The sequence below is a fragment of the Lonchura striata genome, chromosome 2 (genome assembly GCF_050655825.1).
Source record: "Lonchura striata isolate lonStrDom1 chromosome 2, ASM5065582v1, whole genome shotgun sequence".
Taxonomy (NCBI): Eukaryota; Metazoa; Chordata; class Aves; order Passeriformes; family Estrildidae; genus Lonchura; species Lonchura striata.
The window spans coordinates 25,140,973-25,165,101 of NC_140704.1; the positions used below are offsets into that span (position 1 = coordinate 25,140,973).

Consider the following 24,129-nt stretch of genomic DNA (forward strand, 5'->3'; position numbering starts at 1 on the left):
ATTATAGCACAGTGTGATACTGCACAGCAAACTCGTTCTTCTGCAGAGACACTGCATCTGTGCATTCCCTCAGTTTACAGCCAAGGTTGAAGGCACCCACCCCTCACTCCCCCCACTCCAAAGAGACAAGCAAAGCCAAATTCCTCATCTTAGAGGTATCACAGGAGACACACAACAGGACCTTCAAGTGATTAGGTGACCAGGCTGTTCATAATCACTAACCTCCCCGCAAAAGTGAAGATCAAAATATCAAAACTTCAATCCCCGCTTCTGACTGAGGAGAAAGTCTCTTTTCCTGAGTGACATCTCCACCAACAGATGTCTTTTCTCGGCTGGGGAATTGTAGTAATTTGTTCTCAAGCTGCAGGTGTTTTCATAGCCTACAAGTGCAAACATTAGCTTCACCTTAATCTGACTTTATCACTGAAGCTGAACAAGACATTCAATGTAATATGCTATTTCCGTAACAGAATACCATGTGTATCTGTTTGAAAGGTTTATTTCTATCTTCATAAATACATAATTTTCTAAACACTGTGCAAGGCACCAAAAATTAAGTAAAATCTTTTATTTTAGACTATTTTAATCTCTTTTGACTCAATGAAGTAAATAAGAATCTGAAACCACCTATTTGCCAATTACAAGCCAGCAGTTAAGGCAGGTACCATTGATACAGTGCATGAATTTTCTATTGCAGTTATTTAAACAAGCAGCGTTTTACTATAGAAGTGCATATACAAACTGAATTCCAAACACCAGCAACCCAAGATAGGCACCTAGTTATTAAACTTCCTTGTATGTGTAGTAGAATGCCAAAAGTTCTGCCATAAAGTGCAAAGACTATGGACAATAACACTTTCTTTTGAGCATTTTGATACCAGTAACATAATACAACGGCTAAACATTTATAAATGTGGTTTCCATTACAAAAACATGTTCCACATAAAAGCTCCATAATACAATCCAGAAACAGAACTTGTGCGTGATTTAGAAAGTTGAAGCTGTACTGGCACACTTAGGTACCGGGTATATATTTGCTGACCTCTACAAACACGCACCAAGTTTAAAACCATTTTACACGCACAGTCCAAATCATTCTGCTTTGAGCACCGTGATATCCACTGAGTTTTCCATCTGAGTGACGATGTGTGACATCTGCCCTGGTAATCTGCAACTGAGCATTGCCTGTAAAATGATCTGGTTCACAGCTCTCACCCAGCCCTCCCCAATAAACAGAACCTAAAATTAGTGTCTTCCCAACACAAGCACATGTCAGATGTAGACAAATACATTCATGGTCCCAAACTTAAAACAACTGGTAAGAATTTCACAGTGATCTGGTTACGGAAGCACAAAGACAAATGATTCCATTTAAGATGAAAATTACCTTAAAACTCAAATGAAGCTAATCTTTTATATGATGAGAAGCTAAAGGAACAAAGTATTAACCAATTAGAAAAGTGGCTCTTTCCCAACTAATAACAAAAACCCTACAGCAATAAACTTAGGGTCCTACTGCTGCAGCAGCCTTTGAGGTAGGTGGCGATGGCTTAAACCGAGGTAGGTAAAGTCCAAACTTGTTTTCAATCCCTGCAAAAGTGGCAACTGCCAATTTATAACCACCAACATGGTCAGGGTTAGGAGCAGGGAGCGTGATCCTAGATTTAGGAACTGTCTCTGATCCAGCTGGTTTTCTGCAAAATAATAAAAATAATAAATTAACTTTCATAGAGTAAAATCAGTATTCACAAAATCTCCTCCATAAAGTAAATTTATTGAGACAGCTGAGTGTACTTCCCTGTAAGTAACTAAATTAAATGCTGCAATGTAAGGAGACATACCCTGTTTTAAAACCTCCCAGAACAGTTAGGAGCCTTCATATTGATTGAGAATGGTCAAATCCAGATAAAAATTTGCAGTGCATTAATCAAAACTAGTGTGAGGTAGCAGGGGCTCATAAGTCTTTGCTACAGGACGCAACCAATCCAGCAACATAGCAGAGTTTAAGTAACTTTTGTGGTGGCTTTCAAACTGCTGTCCCCAAAGATCCATAGAATCTGCAGCTGCTCTGGGATCAAGTCAAACAGCTACATGCACATCCACCTGTATTGTCAACAAAGGCAGGAGGCACAGCTCAAATGCCAACAAATTGGTTTTGACCTTGGTGACAACTGTATATTTTTTTAGACATCAAATGCCCTGTCTAATCAGGGACACAGCTCCTCCACTAAATAATGAGGACTAATGCAGAGTGTATCCTGACCTGGCAGGCATCACATTTTTCCTGCATTTACATCCCCAGACCATTATTTAGCCTCCCACTGTCTCTGTTTACACTAACATAGGTTGCCTGCTTGAAACTGTGATATAAAATGTGGTAATATCTTGTTACAAAACAACTACTGGTTCACTGCTCTCTGGAATATCATCCCAACCTCCTCCAGTAAAGTGTAGTTTACAAAGCCTTTACAACACGTCCTAGGAAGCTGCTGCGTCTGATGTTCTGAGGAGGACGAAGACCCAACAGAACCAAGGGGGTACTTCAGGATCCCTGTATGTTCAGACATCACATACTTACACTCCTCCAAAGTCCACATAAAACCATCTCTGCAGTAGCTCGTAAGTCACCAGAGTTACACCAAACTGAGGAGAAGATCGAAATACACGAGCTTGAAAGAAAAGAGAAGAGTTCCTCAGTGACAAATGCCACAACCAGAAATCACTTGGCAATCAAAGCTCTTTTACACACCTCCTGCTCCTTTCCAGAGAGCCTTCGGGCCTTCTTCCCGCAGGATCTTGGCAAAACAGTCCACAACGCCGCTGTAGGTGGTCTGTCCTGCTCGGGCTGCCACCTGTAGCCTTGTTTTGATCACATCTGCAGGGGTGACTAGAGAGGCTGCAGGCATACCTGAACAACACAAAAGTCATCAGGTGAGTACCACTGCCTTGGCACATATACTACACACCTAGTTTATCCAGAGGGAAGCAGGTCTTTCCTCTTTACATCAGGAGAATCCAGCCACATTTGATTTAAGCAGAACCTGCAAAGGAGAACAAGTAACAAGAAGTTGCTGTTGGGGACATGACTTAACTCAGAAGAGCTTCTCCCAGAGGAACAACCGTATCACGTGCTTCCTGCCAAGCTGGGAGGCACAGATTGGAGTTTCCAGTGCTAATCAGAAACTTGCATAGCTAATAAGCACAAAGCTTTTAGAAGGAAGGTTGATATTTCCCTTTCCTTTTCATTCCTCTGTGTGGTTCCTGGCATCCTGGTGTACACTGTGCTAGAATAGGCTGTGCACAGACACAAACACAGATACACAAACGCCCCTCACGCAGCAATCTTACGGAGAACCAGATAATGCCGTGCATGCTCAGCAACACTTGAGAGCTAAGGCTTACAAAAAGGGTCATTCTTCTCATTAGGCATGGCAGACTGCTCAGCTGCAAAGCCACAGCTGACATCCTCAGCAGAATATGTGGAGGAAGATTTAAATTTACCCTGGCAGATGTTCAACTGAAAGTAAAACATACCAAATTACCAATGAGTGCTATTTCTAAAATCATTCCTATCTAAACTTGGGGCATGTTTAGAATTGGGAAAAAAAAAAAAAAAAAAAAAAAAAAAAAAAAAAAAAAAAAATCAAAGTAAAGCACAAAGACTGTACCCAGAAGACATTGTCTCTCAGGGTTTTATTACTTTTCCATTCTGCATCTGCTCCAAACCAGCTCGGTTAGATGTAGATGCATAAATCTCCTTTCCTTTTTTTTTTTCCCAGCTCAATAATTTTGTAACAAATTTTATCCAAACCAGCATGGTCTGGCCTCAAGCTCCATAGCACCCTTCCTGCAGACTGCTCCAAGAGATCAAATCACCCGAAATAACTCATACACTGAGCACACACTCAGTGTAAGCATGGGCTGTTTGGCAGGCACTAAAACCTAGTCAAGGCTTCTGAACTCCAAAAACACCGAAATTCCTCTTTGCTTAGCTTTACCCACACCAGGATATTGCTTGAGTCTTCAATTTAAAGTCAGACTTTTGTCCTTCAAAAGCCAACCAGTGTTTTCATGAAAACCAAAGAACTTAGTAACAATTCTTCATACTACAGGTTGACTTCCATCTCCTTATCCCTCACTCCATATTATTGAGGATATTTTGCACTTGAGATACTTAAAATCCTTTCTTTAGGAACTATGTGTACAGGACAAAAGCATTTACAGACAAATCGAAGTTACAGATTGCTGCCAAGAGAAGCTTACAATCAGAATGTGACAAATAGCTCAGCAGGAGCTGACAAGAATAAAAAGGAGCTAGGGGAGGAGAACTTCATGGAGGCAGTAAGCAAACAGAGCAAATTAAGGAGAGATCCTGCAGATAGTATTAGAATCATCTCAGAATATGCTACGGCACAACAGGTTGAGACATCTGAAAACCAGAAGTAGATCAAAATAGATGACACATGTGTTGCCTGTGACCCCAACCACAATGGAAAGGAAGATGATGTAAGCAGTACAAGCAATACCCACTGGCAAAGGACACAGATGCACATCTGAATATGGCTAGCTTGAATATCTGAGCACTCTGGGCTGTGTGTGGGAAGGGAGAGTTTCCCACATGCAGCCAGAGCTCATGCACACATCTGAAGTCTGATGACCAGGTGAGATCCCTGGCTGGAGAAGGGACTTCGCTCAGAGACCAAAGCCAGCTTTTCAGAAGTGGTGGGTGTTTTGTTCTGTCTTTCCCTTGACGTTCTTTTGGCAAAACAGTGGACACGTGCACCCCCATCACACTTCACATGTACCCAATAAAACAAATTTCTTGGTTTTATAAACAGTATGATGAGTGTTGTATCTCTAACACTGTAATGTGCTCATGAGAGTTAACCTAGGATGTGATTCACAGACAGCACTGGATAAAATTCACATTATAACTAGATTGGTGAGCCATATCAGCAACAATAAAGACTGCTTCTGTGCCTGAACTTCAAAGGGATGGTTATCTCAGTCTGCAATCACCTGACAATGCCTAGAAAGAGAAAAATAGGAAGACCTAAGAAATTACTTGGCTTAAAAATGCCATCTTATGTTTCAAGTCTGTAAATATGATCTAAAGTTCAAAAATTGTTTTGTTCCATTAAAATGGGTAAGAAATAAGCTGGCTGTAAAAGCTCCTGGTGGAAGGTCTGGAGCCTGGCTTTGGAATGGGGTGGGGGAGGGGAGAGGACAAGGGGGGTTTGAGCAGCAGTCATTGGAACACAGCTGGCTTTGCTAGTGCCAGCTCAATTCCTTTGGACTATGAGCTACTGAATAGAGATCAATATGCCTCAACCTGACAAAACAACTGATCTAGCTGCTCTCTCAGACCAGATACTGGCTATAAAAGGCCCTTGCTCTCAAAGAAACACAGCCCTGTGTATAATTATGACCAAGAAGTTTTCTCAGGGAGAAGAACGCTTAAAATTAAATGAGAAAACATTGCTAAACCACCTGTCTGTACTGGATTCATGCCATTCCATCATTTTTCTCACCTGGCAGGTCACAGCAGTCTGCCAGGGGCCAGAGAAGGAACCTGGGTGCAGCTTGGAGAGACCAAGCAGCCCTGATAAGCACGATGGAAATACCAGCTGATTTGAGCCCTCTGCTTGCTACACACTCCCCTAAAGGTCCTGTTGCACAAATTTGCAAGCCTGCTTGTTTCCTAGAGGGGAAACCATGGACAATGCAGGAGAAGGACGCTCAAGCTGCCCCCTCCAGCAGACAGCTACCAAGTGGTGGTCCCCTTGGGTGAAGAAGCTGCGGGGGGGACCAGCCATGCAGCAGATAAGGGCAAGCTGAGCAGTACAAAGCCTCTGTCTCCTCCCTTAGGCTCTGGCACACTCAAGCTAAATTAATGTGTGAGAAGTTAAGCATGTTTGGGCTCTTCTGTCTGCAATGCAGCAGACTAAAACAACCAAGTGCTCAAGACCACACTCCGCACCTCTGTCATATCTGGGTATGTGAGGAATTAGTAACCTGTGGCATTGCAGCAATGTTTGCAAGATCTTCTGCTTTGTTTAATATTTAAAAAATAAAAATGGTAAAATCCTCAAGAAGCCAAGTAACTTCAGTGGGATACCGAGGGTAGCAAATACTGTCATCATTTTGTCACTGTTATATCATTGTGTTTGAAGAGCTGTACTTCCAGTGTAGCTTCTGGACTATATATACCAAAATTCAAAATTCACTTGATCATAAAGAATTTTATGAATCCCATGGTTTTGTTTATAAATAATTACAACAAAACATTACCTGACAGTGAGACACAGCTAAAACCAGCACAGTAACTTCACAAAGAATTATGATAAATGATTTTTAAAAAAATCAGCAAAAACCTTTATATTCCCTTTATTTTGCTTTCTGAATGTTATGATTATACCAAGGAACTTACAGTATCTTCAACTTACTATACAGCATAGGTAACTTTGTTTCTGCAATGACGCTGCAAAATCCAGTATTATTGCATATAGTAATTTTGAGAATTTTTGTTATTTTTGTCACTGCCATAACTATTGTGCTGCCACAGCAGTATAGAGCCAGGAAAAAAAGAAATCTGGGCACTTACCAGCTATTGATCCAGCCAAGAGCAGATTTCCAGGGCTAACCCTCCCATCTTCATTTGTAAATGAAGCTTTCAGATGAGCGTAACAGGGGAAGTAAATGGCAGAGAAGGGGATGTCACGCAAAAAACATGCCTTAGCACCCTGTTTGAAAAAAAGAACAAGTTTTGAGAATGAGCAAATTTACCATGATGAACCATGAATATCAGAGAACAGAGTAACACTGTATTTTTTCAGTTTGATGCAAAGGGCTTAAAGAAAAAGCAATTTCTCCCTCAAAATGTTGAGAGATTCATGTATTTCCTCCTACTGAGGAGTGTCTCTGCGTTTTTTTCTTGGTTCACTGATTTCTGTCATTGTATGTATCTTGTCTACTTCTTCTCCCTCACTCTGAGGTACTGTAGTTATGTGCTGGTAATGGAGACAATACCACATGTTTGAGTCAACTCTGAAAACACCTTTGGAGAACTTTAGATAGTTGACCTTGTAGCCATGAACCTGTAGTGAGGGTTTAAAAAGTGTTTGAAACAGAGCTCCACGATAGGTCTGTCACATCTCATCCCACTTTAGATTAATACTCCAGGGAAAGCAGTGCCCAGTCCATACCTCTATACAGGCACTATAACTGTTAATCCAACATATATTGAGGGAATAGGGGAATTAACAGCAAGTCTTTTTGCAGAACAGTAACAGCATGATTTGCTTGTGAATTTTAAAGTACAAGTTATCTGAGATACAGTTTGTTTCAATAACTTTCATCTCTAACTGCTAAATTTGCCTTGCTATCAATTTGTGGAAGGAGCACAATCAGCCAATAAAGCTACCAGCAATACAGCTGGTTTCAAATCTAAGAGGGAAGCAAACAGGAAAGGAAATGTTTCGGGTAGTGGCAAGCAATCAAATGTTTTTCAAGCAGGGGGAAAAGCAAAAAAGGCCACTAGGGAAGGTCAATCAAAATAAAATATCAAATAGCATCCATGCTCCAACAGCAACAGGGATTTGCAGTCTGCCTTTCCTCAGAATGGAGATCCAGAGGACACCAGAGCCTGCCAGGACTAAGACCAGGAGGAAAGCACAATCAAGAGGTGGCTTGGGAAAAAGGTAAAATCTTTCAAGCTTGAGAAAGAAATGGTTCATGGATGAGCCTAAGCCTCTTCTCTTTGAAGCAAGGGTGGAGACCTGGTGAAACTGCTTGAGGTTCATCCACAAACCCTGGGGGTGCTCTTGCTACTGTACTTCTCTTGTTCACTGCTCTACTAGCACATGGCTTAGTGCCAGACATTTCACAGGGGACATGTTAATATTCACATATTTTAATTAAATCTAATGATATGCCTGGACACATCTGTAAGCTTAGCTTGTATTATAATACCAGTTAAAATATGGCACTTCTCCTAGATGCTAGTTATCAAAGATAAAAGAGCTGCAAGGTGCCAGAAAAACCGTGAAGTTGCCTTTCCACGAAGCAAGGCAGGGGAAAGCAGCAGGACGTGTGACAAGATAACCAGGTCCTGCATGGTACTTCTCAGAAGACTCTAATAAGGTGCAGTTGGCAGTCAGAGACTGCCTCTGAGAAAATAAAGATTTATCTAAAAAAGCCATTAGATCTTGTAGCCAAACTTTCTGTGTGTCACAGACTCAGCTACTGAACACAGGGAGCGCAGTAGGCACTGATGTGCTTTCCATCACACTTTCTCAGCTTATTTCTTGATGTTTTCAGACTAAGTACCAGCCACTTCCCCTGACTCTCCCTTTGGAGGTTAATGACTTCTGCAGTTCAAACCTCTGGCTTCTCACTCAGTTGGATGTCTGATTTACACTGGTTCTTGTGCCTTTCTAGAGACAATAAACAAAATGCCAGAAAGGAACTCAAAAAGCACTGGTGTTGGTGCTGCTCTGCCCCTTATGCCCTACCTCGAGGACACAGAGAGGGTGAATTATTTTGTATTCAAAAGAGACAAGGATTCTGAATTCTCATGCAACAGAATCCTGTTTAACAATTTACCTTTAATCTTCACATCGACAAGACTAGGGTTTTACCAACTTCTGCATGAAAAAACCCAACATTTTGAGGATCAAATGTCTGCACTGTATTTACTTCAGAGAAAAATTATGAGACTCACTACTGAAACATTCACAGACTGACATGGTTTCTTCAAAGATTTATTTTTAGAGCATACGTTTCCTGAGAGCAAATCTCCTCACTGCCTTTGCCCTCAGGGCACATTACTTTTATTTTCTTTGCAATATCATTAAACACTGCACACATTTTTTTCCTTTGCATTTTTTGCACATCCTGAAATATCCTGATATAGTTAAAATAACTTACACAAGTCGATAAAGTCCAAATGCAAGCAACTCTCAGTTCAACATGAGCTGCTAATATTTCTCCCCCTTCATTAAAAAGCTCTTTTTCATGTGGCAGAAGTGTTATATTGTTAATATCACCAATAATATATATTCAGGTATGCAAAGAAGGAAGGACGTCCATCAACTTAGCTGGCTCAGTGTAAACAAAACCTGGATCAAAACTTGGATCCACTTTAATAATAACCAGGCTTGGCTCTGGTCCAGCATCGCAAGAGTCTAAAGTTTCCCCCCATCGTTCCGTTTAAAGTCTGGGAAAGCATGTTTAAAGCAGGCCCCATATAACTTCAAGTTAATCATCCGCAACCAGCCTAGGCCAATTAGGAAGGCTTAGGGAGATTGGCCACAGTATCTTGAAAAGCAAAAGAAACATTTATTTTACTTCTCGCACCTTTTTGATGTGGACAACGTGCTGAAAGCCAAAGGGAGTTTTAATCAATCCCCAGAAAGCAGTAAGGAGCATCCACCCCGAGTTTATTCTGGCAGCCAAGGTGCAGACCTGCCAGGCATGAAATTGTTGGGAGATCCTACACACCGGGACATGCGCCTTCCTCGCACAACAGCCAGTTGGCTCCCATCTTCAATCTCTTTAATAACTTTAAAGCTCTTAATCTCGGATAGTATCTCACTGAATAAACCAACCAAGGGAAAAAAACCCTGATTGTCAAAGATTTGGATAAATAAACCCAAGTCAGTGCTGGGGCAGGTTCTTTAGCATGCTAATTCCTGCTTATACCAGCTCTACCTGCAAATAAGTCTCTAAACAAACTATTTCTACTACAAGGGGAGGGTAATTATACTGACAAAGGCACCTCTGTGTCGGGTTGGGCAGAAGGAGCCGGCAGGTCTGGGAGACGCAGGCTTAGCCTAGTCTCCTGCAGTGAATGCACATTGTCTAGTGCAGGGGGAAAAATGCCAGACTGGGGGAACCTAGCAGCATTCAAGACAACAGTGGTGCACCTTGTCTGCGAGAGTTATTTAATGCTTCTGGCACCTGTACTTACAGCCACCCCCTCTTTTTCTCTTTTACAGGTTTAGAATTTATTTGGCATGTATAATTGTTATTTTGATCCTATAGCTACAAACAATAGGCAGCATGTCATTTCTTGATCATTTTGCATTCTTCTTGGGTTTTACTACAGACTTAACCCTTTGGAATCTGAGCCCTAACGGCATCTATCAGGTTTTGTAACAGTCAGTCAAAGATTACTGATATTTGCTTTCAAGGGCTAGATTTTTTTTCCACTGTAAAATGGCATTACCTTAAAAGCTACTATAGGTTTTTATTTACATATATTTATACCAACCAAATTATGAAATTCATTTAGAACATCATATTAGAAGAATAAAATGCTGATTTCAAATGCTCTACCAGCAATTTCAATTCAGGAAAAAATACAGTTGTTTTAGCTGAAGGGGCATTTTTTTGATTAATTTAAAAGGAAATTTCTGAAAAGCAGGTTCTCACATATGAGAACAGTCACAAATAGGCATGGTGGATGCAAAATGTAACTCAAAACTTTTACTACTGTCTTTCATGTGTTTATCATCCTGCTGTAAACCCTCAGCTCCAGAACATGAAATAGCTCAGCTGTTATCAAGGGAACCAGGTGAGAGCTTGGTACACATCCTGTCACTCTAGATTACACTTTCCAGGTCAACACACCAGAAGCTTCTTTAAGAAGCATTTGGGGGTAAGGGAGAGGAGGGAGAATAGACTTTTGGAAGCTTTTCTGACTAGGTTTGGAAATGAAAACTGTGTTGGCAGTATCAGGCAAAGCACAAACTTGAGCTAAATACCTTGTAGTAATTATAAAAATAAACATTACCACAACCAGCATACCCTTTCCTTGAAGACTCATTTACCACTCTATTATTTACTGTCTTCCTGGGATACAGAATAACTTTGTTGTGCAAAATTATGAAGTGGCACTGTCTGTTATGCTGTAAAGCACTATTCAGAATGATTATGTATAAGAGGAGTAACAATATATTAAACATTTTATGGCAGATATTATATGGACATGAGTTTTTGTGATGTACAAAATAAGTAGGTATACTTACAGTGTTTATTTATATGGACACTTGAAAGATGTCTTTCAAATACAATATAAATTCAACTGACTTTAACGGGACTTTATTCATATTAAGTTGTAAGACAGGCAGAAGACAGAAAATGTATTATCTAATCTCAGATGATTACTTCAAATTCAACTGTGACTAGGAATTAAATTAAATCTATTAAAAATATTGAAAAACAGAAAAGTATCCTTTCCCATTTCTGCCAACACAAATTACATTTTGCATTAGTTTAAGTGATATTTTCCCTGACTGTGATATCTTGTCTCTATATTTTTAAGAATAGTTGTGACCTGCAGAGTATCTAAAGAATTAGCTAAAGAATTTACTAGCCACAAGCTTCAATGCCCTTGTGCTTTCACAGTAAAGATTACTGGGAGAAAAAACACAAACAGAGGAAATAAATTCCCTCTTCAAAAGTGGTGTTATATGCCTCCCCTAAGCAGCATCTGGATTTTGAGAAGTACAGTTTTTTAAAATACTTATTTACACAAGTAGTTCAGATTTTTAGACAAAGACAGGAAAGAAAATTGCTTTCTAGCTTTAAAGAACTACAGGGGTTCAACCCAGCCATCAGCTTAACAAGCTGTATGTATCAAATCTTTTTACTGCTGGAATTAACATGCATTTTATTTCTAAGCTGCATATCATTACAGAATGGCTAATATGTGACCACCCAGTGAAGGCACAGGGAGTCTAGGAGGAAGCGCTGACTGTAAATTGTTGTACTCATTATGATCCCAGACCTACTGCTCTTTAGTTCTTTGTTGAGGAAGGAAGAGAAAGGGAAGCAGAGGTGGATATGGGCTACCCAGGATATACAGAACCACTGCTTGGGTGTGCAGCAATTGAGACAGAAAAGCCAAGGATCAGCTGGAGTAAGGGATGTGAAGGGGAAATAAAAAAGTTTCTGTAAGCACATCAGCAGCAAAAGGGCAACTAAATAAATTTTGAGGCTGTTGCACAATGGAGGCAGAAAACCTAGTGACAAAGTACATGGAAAAAGCACAGAAATTACCTTTGTCTTGCTTTTTACCTGAAAATATCTATCCCCAGACCCCTCGGCTCCATAAGTTTACCAGAAAAGTTTGCATTACTTGCAGACAGGCACTTGGAGCACCTACACAATCTTGAGACCAAAACAGAAACCTGCAGTGGTGCTGAGACAGCTGGCTGATGACTTTGTGAGGTTGTTACTACCTTCAAAAGGTCAAGTCAGACAAGGGCATGCTGGTAACTAGAACAGACAAACATCACATCCATCTTGAAGAGTAAGAAGGAAGATCTGGGAAACTACAAGATGTCTGGGCATACCTCTCTTTCCTGGGAGGTTTGTGATGCAAATGTCCCTGGAAGCCATTTCCAAGCATATGAAGAGTAAAGGAAATATTGGGAACAACTAATTCAGATTTACCAAATCACAGCTAAACAACCATTTTGCCAGACCTGTGGATAAGGGGAGAGCAATGGATGTTGTACACCTTGACTAAAAGCCTGGCTTTTGAAACGGTCTGTCATCATATCCCACAGCTAAACCAGTGGAACATGAGCTGCACTCTCAGCTGATGATGCAGAACTGGGAAAATAGTGTGCTGTAGTGAGAGGCTGCTGTTCAGCAATAACTTCATACAGGAGATACAGGCTGAAAGCATCTTTGGAGAAACTGTCTGGATGATGCTGTGTCAGCCATACCCTGGGCTACAGTAGCAAGACTGCAAGGGAAGTGATTATTGCCCCCCATTCAGCACTGCTGAGACCACATCTGGAGCCATGTGTCCAGTTCTCTCCCATACAAGAAAGATGTTTTCACACTTGAGTGAGTCCAGTGTGGGGCCATAAAGCCAGCAGTGTAGTCCATGGCACATAAAAGAGGAACTCAGTGTGCTCAACTCTGAGACAAACAGGCTAGGGAGAGACCTTATTGCTCACTTAAAGGAGAGTGCAGGGAAAGAAAACTGGAGGAGGTGAACAGTGGAAGGATCAGAAGCTTGAACACGGCCAATTCAATTAGTCATAAGAAAAGAGGTGTGGGATGTTTTCTTTTCTGCGTTTGCTTTTAAACCATAAAGATGGTCAAATACCTGGTCAGGTTGCCCAGGTGACCTCCAGGATTGGCTCTCAACAAAAATTATTCTAACATCAAGTCTGCAAGTAGAGAAAGCACAGAGCAGAGATCTCAGCACAGTACTACAGTGAACTGTTTCTGTCGTAGCATGGTAAAGTAGCATATTAATATGCCAATGAATGACCCAAAAGAATATTACTCTCACTTATACAGAGGGACACTAAAACTATGCAATCCAGCTTCTTCTCAGTGATCCTCAAAGGATATGCATTTAGACTAGAGTGCAGGGATAATTATGATCATAATCAATACAAGATTCACTCAGCTGGATGCAAAAAGGGTTTACATTTCCTTTGTTAATTTGTTGACATGAGACATAAGATTTATCTGTCTGTGCCTTGGTTTTATCTGTTAATGCAAGACAGGAGCACTGAAATTAACTACATTAGGAAGTGTGGGCCTTTTATTTTAAAATCCACAGGAAGTGCTTCATAGGTAGAAAATAATACAAAATATAAGAATTCAAATAAGAAGCAGTATATCTTGTTAAAACATGCAGGAATTTGCCTCATGAAGCTAAGACTAACCCTTCACATCTCCAGGCTGCACTTATAATTAATACACTCTTCCTTGCTGACTACTACATGGGACTCCTGCAGATTTTCACCTGAATTTCAGCATAAACTACTCATGGAAACTAAGCAGAACATGCCAGATGGATCTGTAGTGGTAAGGACAGCTTTCAGGGATGACTTTTCTCTGAACTAGGAAAGGAGAATTTTCACTGTAATCCTTGCCATGTGGTAAATAAAACTTAAAACCAAAAAATACATTAATTTATGTAAAATCAAAATTCCTGAAATTAAAAGTCTAAAATTCTGCTTTCAACACTTGCAGAAGAAAGTCAATCAGTTAAAGTTTAAGACATGGCTAAGATAGACAAGTGTTTAAACAGCTGGAATAGTTACATGAAGGCTCATTAAGCCTACAAAGGAACTTCAAGATTCCCAAATAAAATTATTTTTCTATAATAACTATCTATTCTTGTTCCTCCACGGCAGACTCATAACTAGGTCTACTAAAGTAAGTACATTAAGGGCTTGAGATACAAGTCTTGTGCCTTGAGACACGAAAGACAAAGCTAAAGCAAAGACTTCAGATGCAAATGGAAGAGTTGTTAGAGTGAGCAACATGAGAAGTATTGAGATAGTCATAAAATCCTCATTCCTACTTCATAGTTTAAAGCTAATTTGACTTGTTAAGAGTATGAACATTCCAAGCATACCAAGATGTTTTGGTTCTCATTATCAGAAGATTCATTATTATTTGATGTCCACTTTATCATTATACTTCATTAATTTAGAAGCACCACCAAAGAAGGCAGCACCTATCACATCAAGTCTCATCTGAAATTAATTTAAAACCATTGATGTCTCTGGGTAACATTTACTGGGGCTGATGACTGATGCAATGAGTTGTTAATATCTGCCTGGCCCCACAAACACTGCCAACTCCAGCACAAGCATTCAGGAGAGGGCTGCTTTGGCCTCCAACACTGCAGCTCCACAAGCACCACAAGGCACTTTAAAACTCTTCTGAGACACACTGGCTCCCCATGCCACAGCCATTCCTCCCTTTGACTGGGTACAACTATCCTGAGGAGCTACAGAGTGAGCTGGTCTGGGTTCAAAACAAACTAAGCCCTAAGGTGGAGGAGGTTTTATGACTTTCTTGCTCCAGATCATTATGTGGGTGCACAAATGCTCTGACTGGCACACAGGAAAGGGGGCAGATAGGACTGCCATTTTTCTTTGGCTGTAGTCCCAAATGTTTGGTAGAAAACAGCACAAAGCTGTCCAATTACACACCTAGCTGTGACTGAGGATGCCCTTGGACACAAGCCTTGTGACATGGTCTGTGCTCAGTGGGTGCCCCTCATTGCCAGGCTAAATTCTCCAGTTCTGTCAAATCACTCAAGTTTTTGTAGGCAATGAATGCTAACGACATACAAAAGGACAAGAACACAGGAAGTGGGGTGGAGGGGTTGAGAGAGACAGAAGCAGGGACAACAATAAATGAAGCACTGAAACTGTGTCTTGTGATTAAATAATTGTTTCAATGCAACAATTAGTGCTGTAAGTAGCTCTGGTTCATGTGTAGTCCTGGCTAGTATCCACCAGTATTTACTCTAGTGGATAGAAATAGCTCATGATACAACCCAAGATATTAATGCCATTAAAAATGGAAAAATGTAGCAAATTCTGCTCAACCACCAGGAGCAGGTATTTAGGGAGAAAAAAAAAATCAAAAAATTGCTACTTTAGTAATCTAGTTCATCACTGGTTTCATTTTGTGTTTTCTTTTTGCTAGTCCAAGTAAAAGTCAGTAGCTGACCTTCATTCCTGTACAGCCTCAGGGAAGTAGGCTCTTTACAAAATCCCTGTTTTCAGTTGTAAATGTTAATCTGATCAATACAGTAATGCCATTTACTAGGAGTTTACACAATAGCCTCAGCTTCAGTAAAACACCTAAAAAATTAGCAAGTCAATTTAAAGGGAAAAACAACTCCCCATTAAATCCTATTCAGACCTGCAACTTCTCTCCAGGCCAAAACATACAGACACGTTCTCATGGGCAGGCTCCCTCTTTGTAATGTGAACAGAATAATTTAAAACTAGATGTTTTAAAAAGCAGATGGAATTTAAGTACTGGGGAGGAGGGGGATGGAGCTCATTTGGTGTCTTTTGAAGCATCTTCAATTTATGGCTGGACTGCTGTAAATAAGAAATGGAGGAATACTGCCTGCTTCACTAGAAATCCTGGGACAAATTGGAAGTACAAAAGCTTTCTCCCGAGTTGTAGGCTGCAGAGTCTGAAGCAACACCACACAGTGCTCTGCAGTATATGGTATCTGTTACAACTTTTGTTCCAATACTTGAGTGTAGTGGCTATCTCAAAGTACTTCAAGACTTTTCATATTCCCCCATATCTAATCTCCTTCATCTAAAAGTAGAAGACATCCTAAAAGTATGTTAATACTTTAAATTATTTGTAGCATATATCCTATTAGATTCAACATTCAGAAGATGTTTTAATTCCTGCTGCCAACATTAAACCTAACTTGACTTCTATGTATTTATGTATCTATGTGAAAACAGTAATATAGCAAGCAGAACTGTAGTCTGTAGCTCACAAAGGCAGCTTTTCGTGGTATAATTGGGGAAAATATTCTTCTCAAGAAGCAAGGGGAAGCTTGCTTTAGGAGTTTATTTTTATGCTGGGCTCCCAGTGTCTGTATTTCTTCACTATTATTGTGCTGCAATTAATTCCCATCACCAAATGAATGATGACATCTGGGAAAGTTGCTGGTTGAATCAATTACAGAAGAGCAAAAGCAAGTTCCAAAACTGTAATGTCTATACCACGCAGATGAAAATAAGCTTATTTTTCCAGCAGGCAGAATATCAGGAATCACAAATATTCATATTCAATGAACCTTAAACCTGCTGAAGTGAGAAATCTCAGTAAGATTTACAAAAACCATATGCTCAAAAAGGTGAGACAGTTTCTTTCCTTAAAAAATGAAAAATGAAGATATAATATCACATAATTTTTCTTTTAAAAAGTAAAATTGTGTCTACCTATAAAAGTTTGTGAGAACAATGAAATTATATGTTGGTTTGAAAATTTATAATAGGTTTATTTTTAATATTTTTAAAAAACATACCTTGTAGAGACCAAAGAAACCTAAGTCCCTTAATACACTGAGAGCACTAACTCGTGGACCAGTAGTAATTTCTCCAGCCACCTGCAATCGAATCTTGACAATTTCCAGTGGATTGGTAAAGATTACTTGAGAACCTCCAGCCTGAAATTAAAAGCAGAAATCAATATATTAACCTGCTACATTGTTTACAGTGTGTGTCCTGTTACATTCAAGGTAAGACATTTTCAATCTTCCTGCACTCAGTTAAACAATTAGCAGTCAAGAGTTTTAGTGCATCTCACAAGGTAAGAAACTTACTCCCCCACCAGATGAGTTGTCAGGAAACACAGAGAGGAAGCAGGTCAGCCACTGCAGGACACTGCAGTAAATCAGACACTAGCTCAATTATTTTTGCAAGAACACGTTCACCAACACCAAGTTATGCAATATTGACAAACCAAGAACACTATAACACAAGTAATGAAGTAAAAGAAAAAATTAGTATCTAGTAAAGCAGCTGTGATGTGCAGTATATAGAAAGTGAAAGCATACTGTTGAAGAGTAGAAATCTGGCAGAAACTTTTTCCGATTTTGACATGAGTTCATATAACAAAGAATACATGGATTCCAATGAACAGAATAGCAAGTATATTGTGCTTTTTAAAAAAACCCTCCGAACTACCAGTTTCAGTACCATTAAATGCTGTTTGATTCAAGAGCCTAAGCTCTACATCATTATTTAGGTACCAGGCATTAAAGAAAAGAAGGTCTACAGACTGAAGGATTCTATTAACCAAGAACCACTAAATATTTTCAATGTTTCAGTCTCCATTTGTTGGGAAGACACCACTCAATCAATTCTGAAAGTCTGCTTTAAAACACAACGGTGGCAAGCATTTTGGACTCCCTCTGGTTCTCATAAAGTTCATCTCATTCATCATATGTAACCTAGGGCATAACCTTTCTGCTATACTGAAAGATCCCGAGCTAAAAATCTGTAACCAAAAAAACAGGTAATATGAAGGTTACCTAAGTGTACTAAAAAAAAATATTAATTCAAACTCCTTCTGGCTCAAATGCAACAGACTGTCATTCTAACTTCTATTAAGTAATTCTGTGGCATGACAGCTATGCTCTTCTCTAGGTTCTGAAATCACACAAATTATGCAAAGGGCAACCCTCGCCCTCCCTACAACAAAAAAACTATTTTGTTCTAGAAGGTAATTAGTAAAATAAAATAACCATTTAGAAGCACTTGCACGTAGTGATGTCTAGCATGTAAACACCATGTGCACGTGTTTTTAAAATTATTACAGTGTTAAAAAAAATTAATTGTAGCTCAGATTAACTATCATTCAAAATAAAAAATACACACAGTAATATGGTTCAACTAATGTGCTGAAGAAATGGCAAATCACACGAACAACTATTCTTGTCTACCACTTGGAGTGAGCATATACAATGTGGTTACAAATTAAAGTCTTTACATAACCCCCAAAATATCCCAAGTGTTTCCTATTTTGACCAGGAAAAGCATACTCTTGTGTAACTCAACTGGTTTTGACTTTCAAATTGGCATAATTTAATTTAACTGCTTTTACTGAACCAGAATCCTGGTATATATAAAACTGCTATTCTTGTTGCAATCAAAAATTAGGCTGATAAATTATTTGGCATATATGCTGATATAAGTTTTGCACCTAAACTGGAACATGTTAAACAAGTAAGCATTCAAAACAAAACAAAAAAAATCCTTTCTTTTACTTGTCTACTCATCTTGTAAAGTCTTAAAATAAGTAGAAAAGAATCCTGGAAAGATTCTTTGAAGAATTGCATATTCCTATATAATAAAAATTTTGGTGTAGCTATTACAATTATTATGCATTCTCCCATGCAAACATATATATTTTTTCTTAAAAAATGATATGTTCATTTGCAAGTTTGTTATACAACAACCATTCTCTAAAACACATTACTTAAAAACTTGTAACAACTGATCTATTAGCAGAATTAAACTACATTCCCTCAGTATGATATTCCCGCAGTTCATTGTGCCATGACTCCATGACAAATGTTCCTTTAATTTTCACTACAGGAAAATCGTATTAAACCTTAAAAGATTACAACAAAATTAAATATTAGTACAAAATTAGTATTATTATTACTATTAGTGCACCAAAACATGGAACAATTCAAAAATCTATAATAATGTTTATAAGTGAATGTCATTATAAAGAAAGGAAGTAGAAAGATATCTCTGATTTTGAAGGAGAATAAAGGCAAATTATTTAAATACAATATAATTTCAGGACAAACATATGGGAAGTACTCCAGGTGCTAGCACAAATGAAATGCCTACATTTGGATGTCCAACCTGGCTGTGTAGACACTTCCAGCATTAGACATTTGCTGTTCTTGCTAAATCACATAGGACTTTCTCTGCTTCAGCTTGCTATTTAAAAACATAGATGCTATTATTTACCCACTTCAAACAATCAAGCTCGCTACATTGAAAGTTTTAAAAACAGAGACCTGCATGCACCAGACAGTACTAAACGGAATATCAATTTTTCTGCCCACACAGCAAGTTTGAAGAGAGACACTGGTCATTTCCAGTGAAATGTAGCCAAACTGTCCAGATACTATCCCAGAACTCCCTGAACAACCTCTGCAATGCTCTGAATTTGATCTAAGCCATACTCCAAAAATCAAAGGGTGAATAACTGAAAGCGATGAGCCAGACAATACCTGACAGAGGTCTCGGTAGGAGGGTTGCTACCACCTGCCTGTCTCCTGATGCAGAGGCAGGCTGGTTTATCAGCCTGTGCAGAGGCAGTGCCAGGGGTAACAAGTGCTCGGTGGGGAGCTTTGATCATTCTGTTATTTGAGCATCTGTGCTGGTAACTGCAGCTCCTTGCTCTCAAAATGGGGGGAAGCAAACCGGAGATGGCTACTGTACTCTCTAATGAAATGATTTCTTGCTTATCTAGTACTGGTAACTCCTATTGTGTTATTCATCATCACAGTAATGCAAGCGTCTCATAAATATTAATTTATTTCCTCCCAGTGCTTCTGAGAGGAAAGTACAATGAATCTGGTTTTACAAGAGGGGTTTTGAGGGAGACACTTTAATTGTATGACCAGTGTGTGCATTTCCCCCCTGCCCAAACATTCACAAATTGCAAGAGTCTCCAGATATCCTCATCTCCAAATCAGTAGCTTGAATCACAATAGCACGGCTTTTGTCTTCTTTCTCAATTTTTGCATAGTGAATGCAATGAAAGAAATCTATCAATCTGGTTTTTTTCCAGGCTTTTTAAGGTACTGGTATGAACTGGTATGGAAAAATCCAACCAGACAAAACATCCTCAGGACATTGTATCACCCTGTTCATTCATTTTGTTTGGCCAAAAGTTGAAGAATACTGCCTTCTGGTCTGCTAGCTTTTGCAGTCAAAAATGTATTTAATTATAAAATTTTTAAATAAGCTCCCAAAGGGAAGAATTTGCAATCTATTTTTTTTTTTTTGTCCTGAATAAACATCATTGATGCTTAGGTTGCTCAAGCTTAATGATTTCTCCACTAAGTTTCAGAAAAATCAAATACATCAACTGTTTAATACAGATGGTTCCCAGTAACACAAATTTTTCTGTACTGAAGTTACAAACTTGAATACCCTCAACTCTGAATTCCTTATCTCATCTTCCAATCATTTTTTAAACAAATGATCTGATTGTATAAGTAAATCTATTACTTTTCAGTTATTATCATGTGATTAAAGTAAAAACTACAATTTTGAGTTATTTATAGGCATAGATAACCAGAGGTACTGTACAGATAATTATCTCAAAGGGCCCACAAAGGGCCCATATTATTCTGAAAGAATTTAACATTTGACCTAATCACAAGCACTTACGGTCTTGTTTGATTTAGAGCAAGAAAATAAAAGGGAAATATCACTGTCATCCAAGAACAATTCATACATGTATAAATGTGCTTTAACAAAGTCAGCTAGCTATGCACCCAAACACATGTGAATTTTTAAAAATAAGCTGGGTTTTTCCAATTTTGCCGTTCTTCAACTCTGAAATTGGTATGATATCATCCAACACCTCTCGATGGCAGTATAGTCTTGCACAGTAATACAGTACTGTCTATCATGTCTTCTGCTACTTTCCTACTTTACAGAATAGAAGGAAGAAGTAGAAATAGTTGAGGATTGGTTGGGCTTTTTTTGTCCATGGAGAAATAAAGCCCACTCCGTAATTAAAAAAAATTGGTTTAGTAACAACCACTTAACAGTATTTCAGTTTAAGAAGTCAAAATGTTTTCTATTTCTTCGTGTTCAAATCACTCTGCAATAAATTTGCTGGAAAATAAACAGTTTTTCACCCCCCTCATTACACTGAGAGAATAAATTCCTGTTCTTTTTAATATAACTGCTTTTTGTGCCCTTATGAGATTAACTAAGAAATAAGCACACCAGATGCAACTCTCCTCGGGCTTTCACATCTCCATTTGAAAGCTTTGCTGTATGCTCTGAAGAGAATACAGCCTGCAATTAAAGACGGAAATTCTGTGTTTACCATTCCAGAAGAAAGTACTAGATTCTTTTCCTTTCAGTGCTACTGACCATTCACTGTTCTTGATCCTCTAATTAACCTTACTACCAATTTCAAATTGTAGCCCCTTTCCTGCTCTCCGTAACAGCTTTTAGGGTCAGCCTAGATGTTTCTTCTGCATCCCATCCAACTTATCACATATCCACTTTTATGATTTCATGGATGAAGACAGGATTACTACTGCTATTAGAGTGTTAATGTTTTTCAACAATATCACCCAGGGATAGCAATTATAGCAATTAATGGCTATCATAAAAATACATAAGCAATATATTAAACAATTACCAAAAATTAACCTCTGCAAAAGAAATTGTCTACCGTGTCTTAGTTACTTGTTTAATCTATAAAAGACAAGCAGGTGCAAATTCCAAGATTTTTAGTCAGCTGTTTATCATATTCAGTCCTACTGCATATCATACTCTGTCCCAAGCCCTTACTCCTTGTCAGTTTCCAGACGCAGCTTGTTTTCCTATGCATTTCCTAGCATCCATTAATCCTAATTAGAGTCATGGTTCCTAAAGTACAGACACTAAATAAAGATTGCTTGTTGTCATAAAAAAATTAAATTAAAAATGTACCAATGCTTTCAAGAATGGAAGAATTACCATCCTCATTGTATAATAAAGGGCAACTAAGGCACAGAAATGTTCAATGATTTACCACAAAACCACATACCAACTCTACAACAGAACAAGGCTGAGAAGCCAGATTTACAGAGTGCCACTGCAGTGTTTCGAACTACCTCTAAAAGTCTTGGTGTTTGTATGGCAGTAGGTCCCAAGAGCATTAGATTAATTATGCCAAACTGCTGCAGAGGGGATTTCACTATGGACGCTCCTGTTACCAGAAAAGTTCCCAAGTAACAGACAGTACTCTAAAATTACTGTTTTTCTAACAGATCCTCAAAGGTGACCACCTTAATTTCATGGTACTGTATGTCAAGAGTAAAGCACACTGGGCTCTCAAAAGCTTGGTTCTATGCTACCTTTTCATTCCATAAAGCCAGGCCTCAAAAATCCAGACAAGCTATCTCATGTGATTTTTTGCTCTCTCATCTGTGGTCCTATCTACACAGCATTCTGATAATGCAATGGGAGTTCATATAGTAAATACCTTTTCTTCAGATCACAAGACTTCCTGAGCCCTCAATCATCTGCTTTTCACTACCCTGATCAGCCTATCACAGAAACAGCTTTCATGCTGCTCAGGCAGAATTCTGTTTTTCTCTAGCTAATCTTTCTTGTTTTCTGAGGACAGCCTTCCCTTGGTCTGGCTAAGGTTTTACTTTGTGCAGCTCAAACAGCGAACACTGCTAGAATCACAGTCTTGTTAATGTCCAAATGCACCTAAACTGTAAAGCAAGCTCTGTCAAATCCTCACATAAAAGTGCTCATAAATAGAACTGCAATTAGTCTGAACAGAAATACGTTCCTGTTACTGCATCGCATTTCCAAGACTCAGATACAAGTTGTGAGAAGTGTCCTACAATAGAACATTAGCGACCTGCCTAAACAGAAACAAACAGGAGTATAGTTTGTTTATAAGTACTGACCATGTCTGCAGTGGGAAAAAAATTAAAATTGTGGATATTTTCCACGTTATAGGTAATTCACTTCTCAGAAGCCTAGCCAAAAAATCAAAGTGGAGCCTACTTGATTGGCATTATAAAAGCAATTAACTTACAGACCTGTCAAATCTGTTAATGTTTGGCTCTGTCTGCTCTACTTGTCTATTTTGACTAGCTGTAGAATCATTTAATGATTTACAGACCTTTCAAGTCCTAAGGCATGGTAGCTGTATTAAAACTGCGACCCATTATTTCTTGGTCACATCATAAATTACTGTGACATCATAAATATCTTCCTTTTTCTCACAGAAAGCTAGATTTTAATTCCTGATTTGAGTTCGAGCCTTTCTTTTTGGATTTGGGGTTTTTTTGAACCTTCACTGGTAAACATTGTAATATTTTACTGCCAGTAAAAGAAGAAGTAAAAGGAGAAAGGGATATGTAATAAAAAATAATTGTCAAAACAAATCCATGTCTTAAACTGCAGTGTGCATTCATGTAAAACTTTGCAGTCATTATTTCTAATATAACAGGAGAAAAAATGAATAAGATTCATGTTGAATTAATACTAAGTAAGTCTGTCTGTTAGAACAAAATGGACTTTTTAAGTATTCAGAATTGTTTGGTTCTAGAATCAGAAAGCTATCAACCTAAACCTATCCTCCTTGTTTTACATTTCAAAAAACAAGTTTGAAAAATTTTCTATCTCTTTCTTTTTCAGGGGGAAAGAAAATTAAAAGAAAGAAGAGAGAGAAAGCAAAATAAGAAAGTATCCCTTATTTGTTATGGAAAAATGCTTTTTGTCTAAAAAACTTTAAATTAGATTAACTAATGCAAAAGGAAAATTCAAAACTAAATGAAATCAAGTTCTGTGAAATTCATTACTGATTTAGGGAAACACCAGTTTAAGTAGGTATGGATGAAAATTTCAGTAAACTGTTGTTTTAAAAATATCCAAACCTGCAGGAAAATGTGGGGTGAGACCAAAGAGAAGCAGGAACTTTACACCACTAATTTTCCCAGCCTTTGGTACAGCCTCTTGGCGAGGGCTATCATGTTAATGTATGTTACCTTCCCAAACCTCATCATAAGGCTTAAATCTAAAATTAGATGAAAATTTATCA

At 38.6% G+C, this 24,129-nt stretch overlaps 1 protein-coding gene across 4 annotated transcripts in view; it reads right to left on the reverse strand.

The window, feature by feature from the left end:
- Positions 1 to 483: 483 nt before the first annotated feature.
- SLC25A13 (solute carrier family 25 member 13) overlaps positions 484 to 24,129 on the reverse strand; it is a 96,647-nt gene continuing 73,001 nt past the window's right edge. For all 4 annotated transcript variants that reach the window (XM_021538375.4, XM_021538374.4, XM_021538373.4 and 1 more), the window contains 5 exons: positions 16,838 to 16,978; positions 6,605 to 6,743; positions 2,750 to 2,908; positions 2,579 to 2,669; positions 484 to 1,694 (listed from right to left, as the gene is read on the reverse strand). In XM_021538375.4, coding sequence (XP_021394050.1) covers positions 1,505 to 1,694; positions 2,579 to 2,669; positions 2,750 to 2,908; positions 6,605 to 6,743; positions 16,838 to 16,978 — 720 coding nt within the window. In that variant the 3' untranslated portion in view covers positions 484 to 1,504. The remainder of the gene's footprint in view (positions 1,695 to 2,578; positions 2,670 to 2,749; positions 2,909 to 6,604; positions 6,744 to 16,837; positions 16,979 to 24,129) is intronic.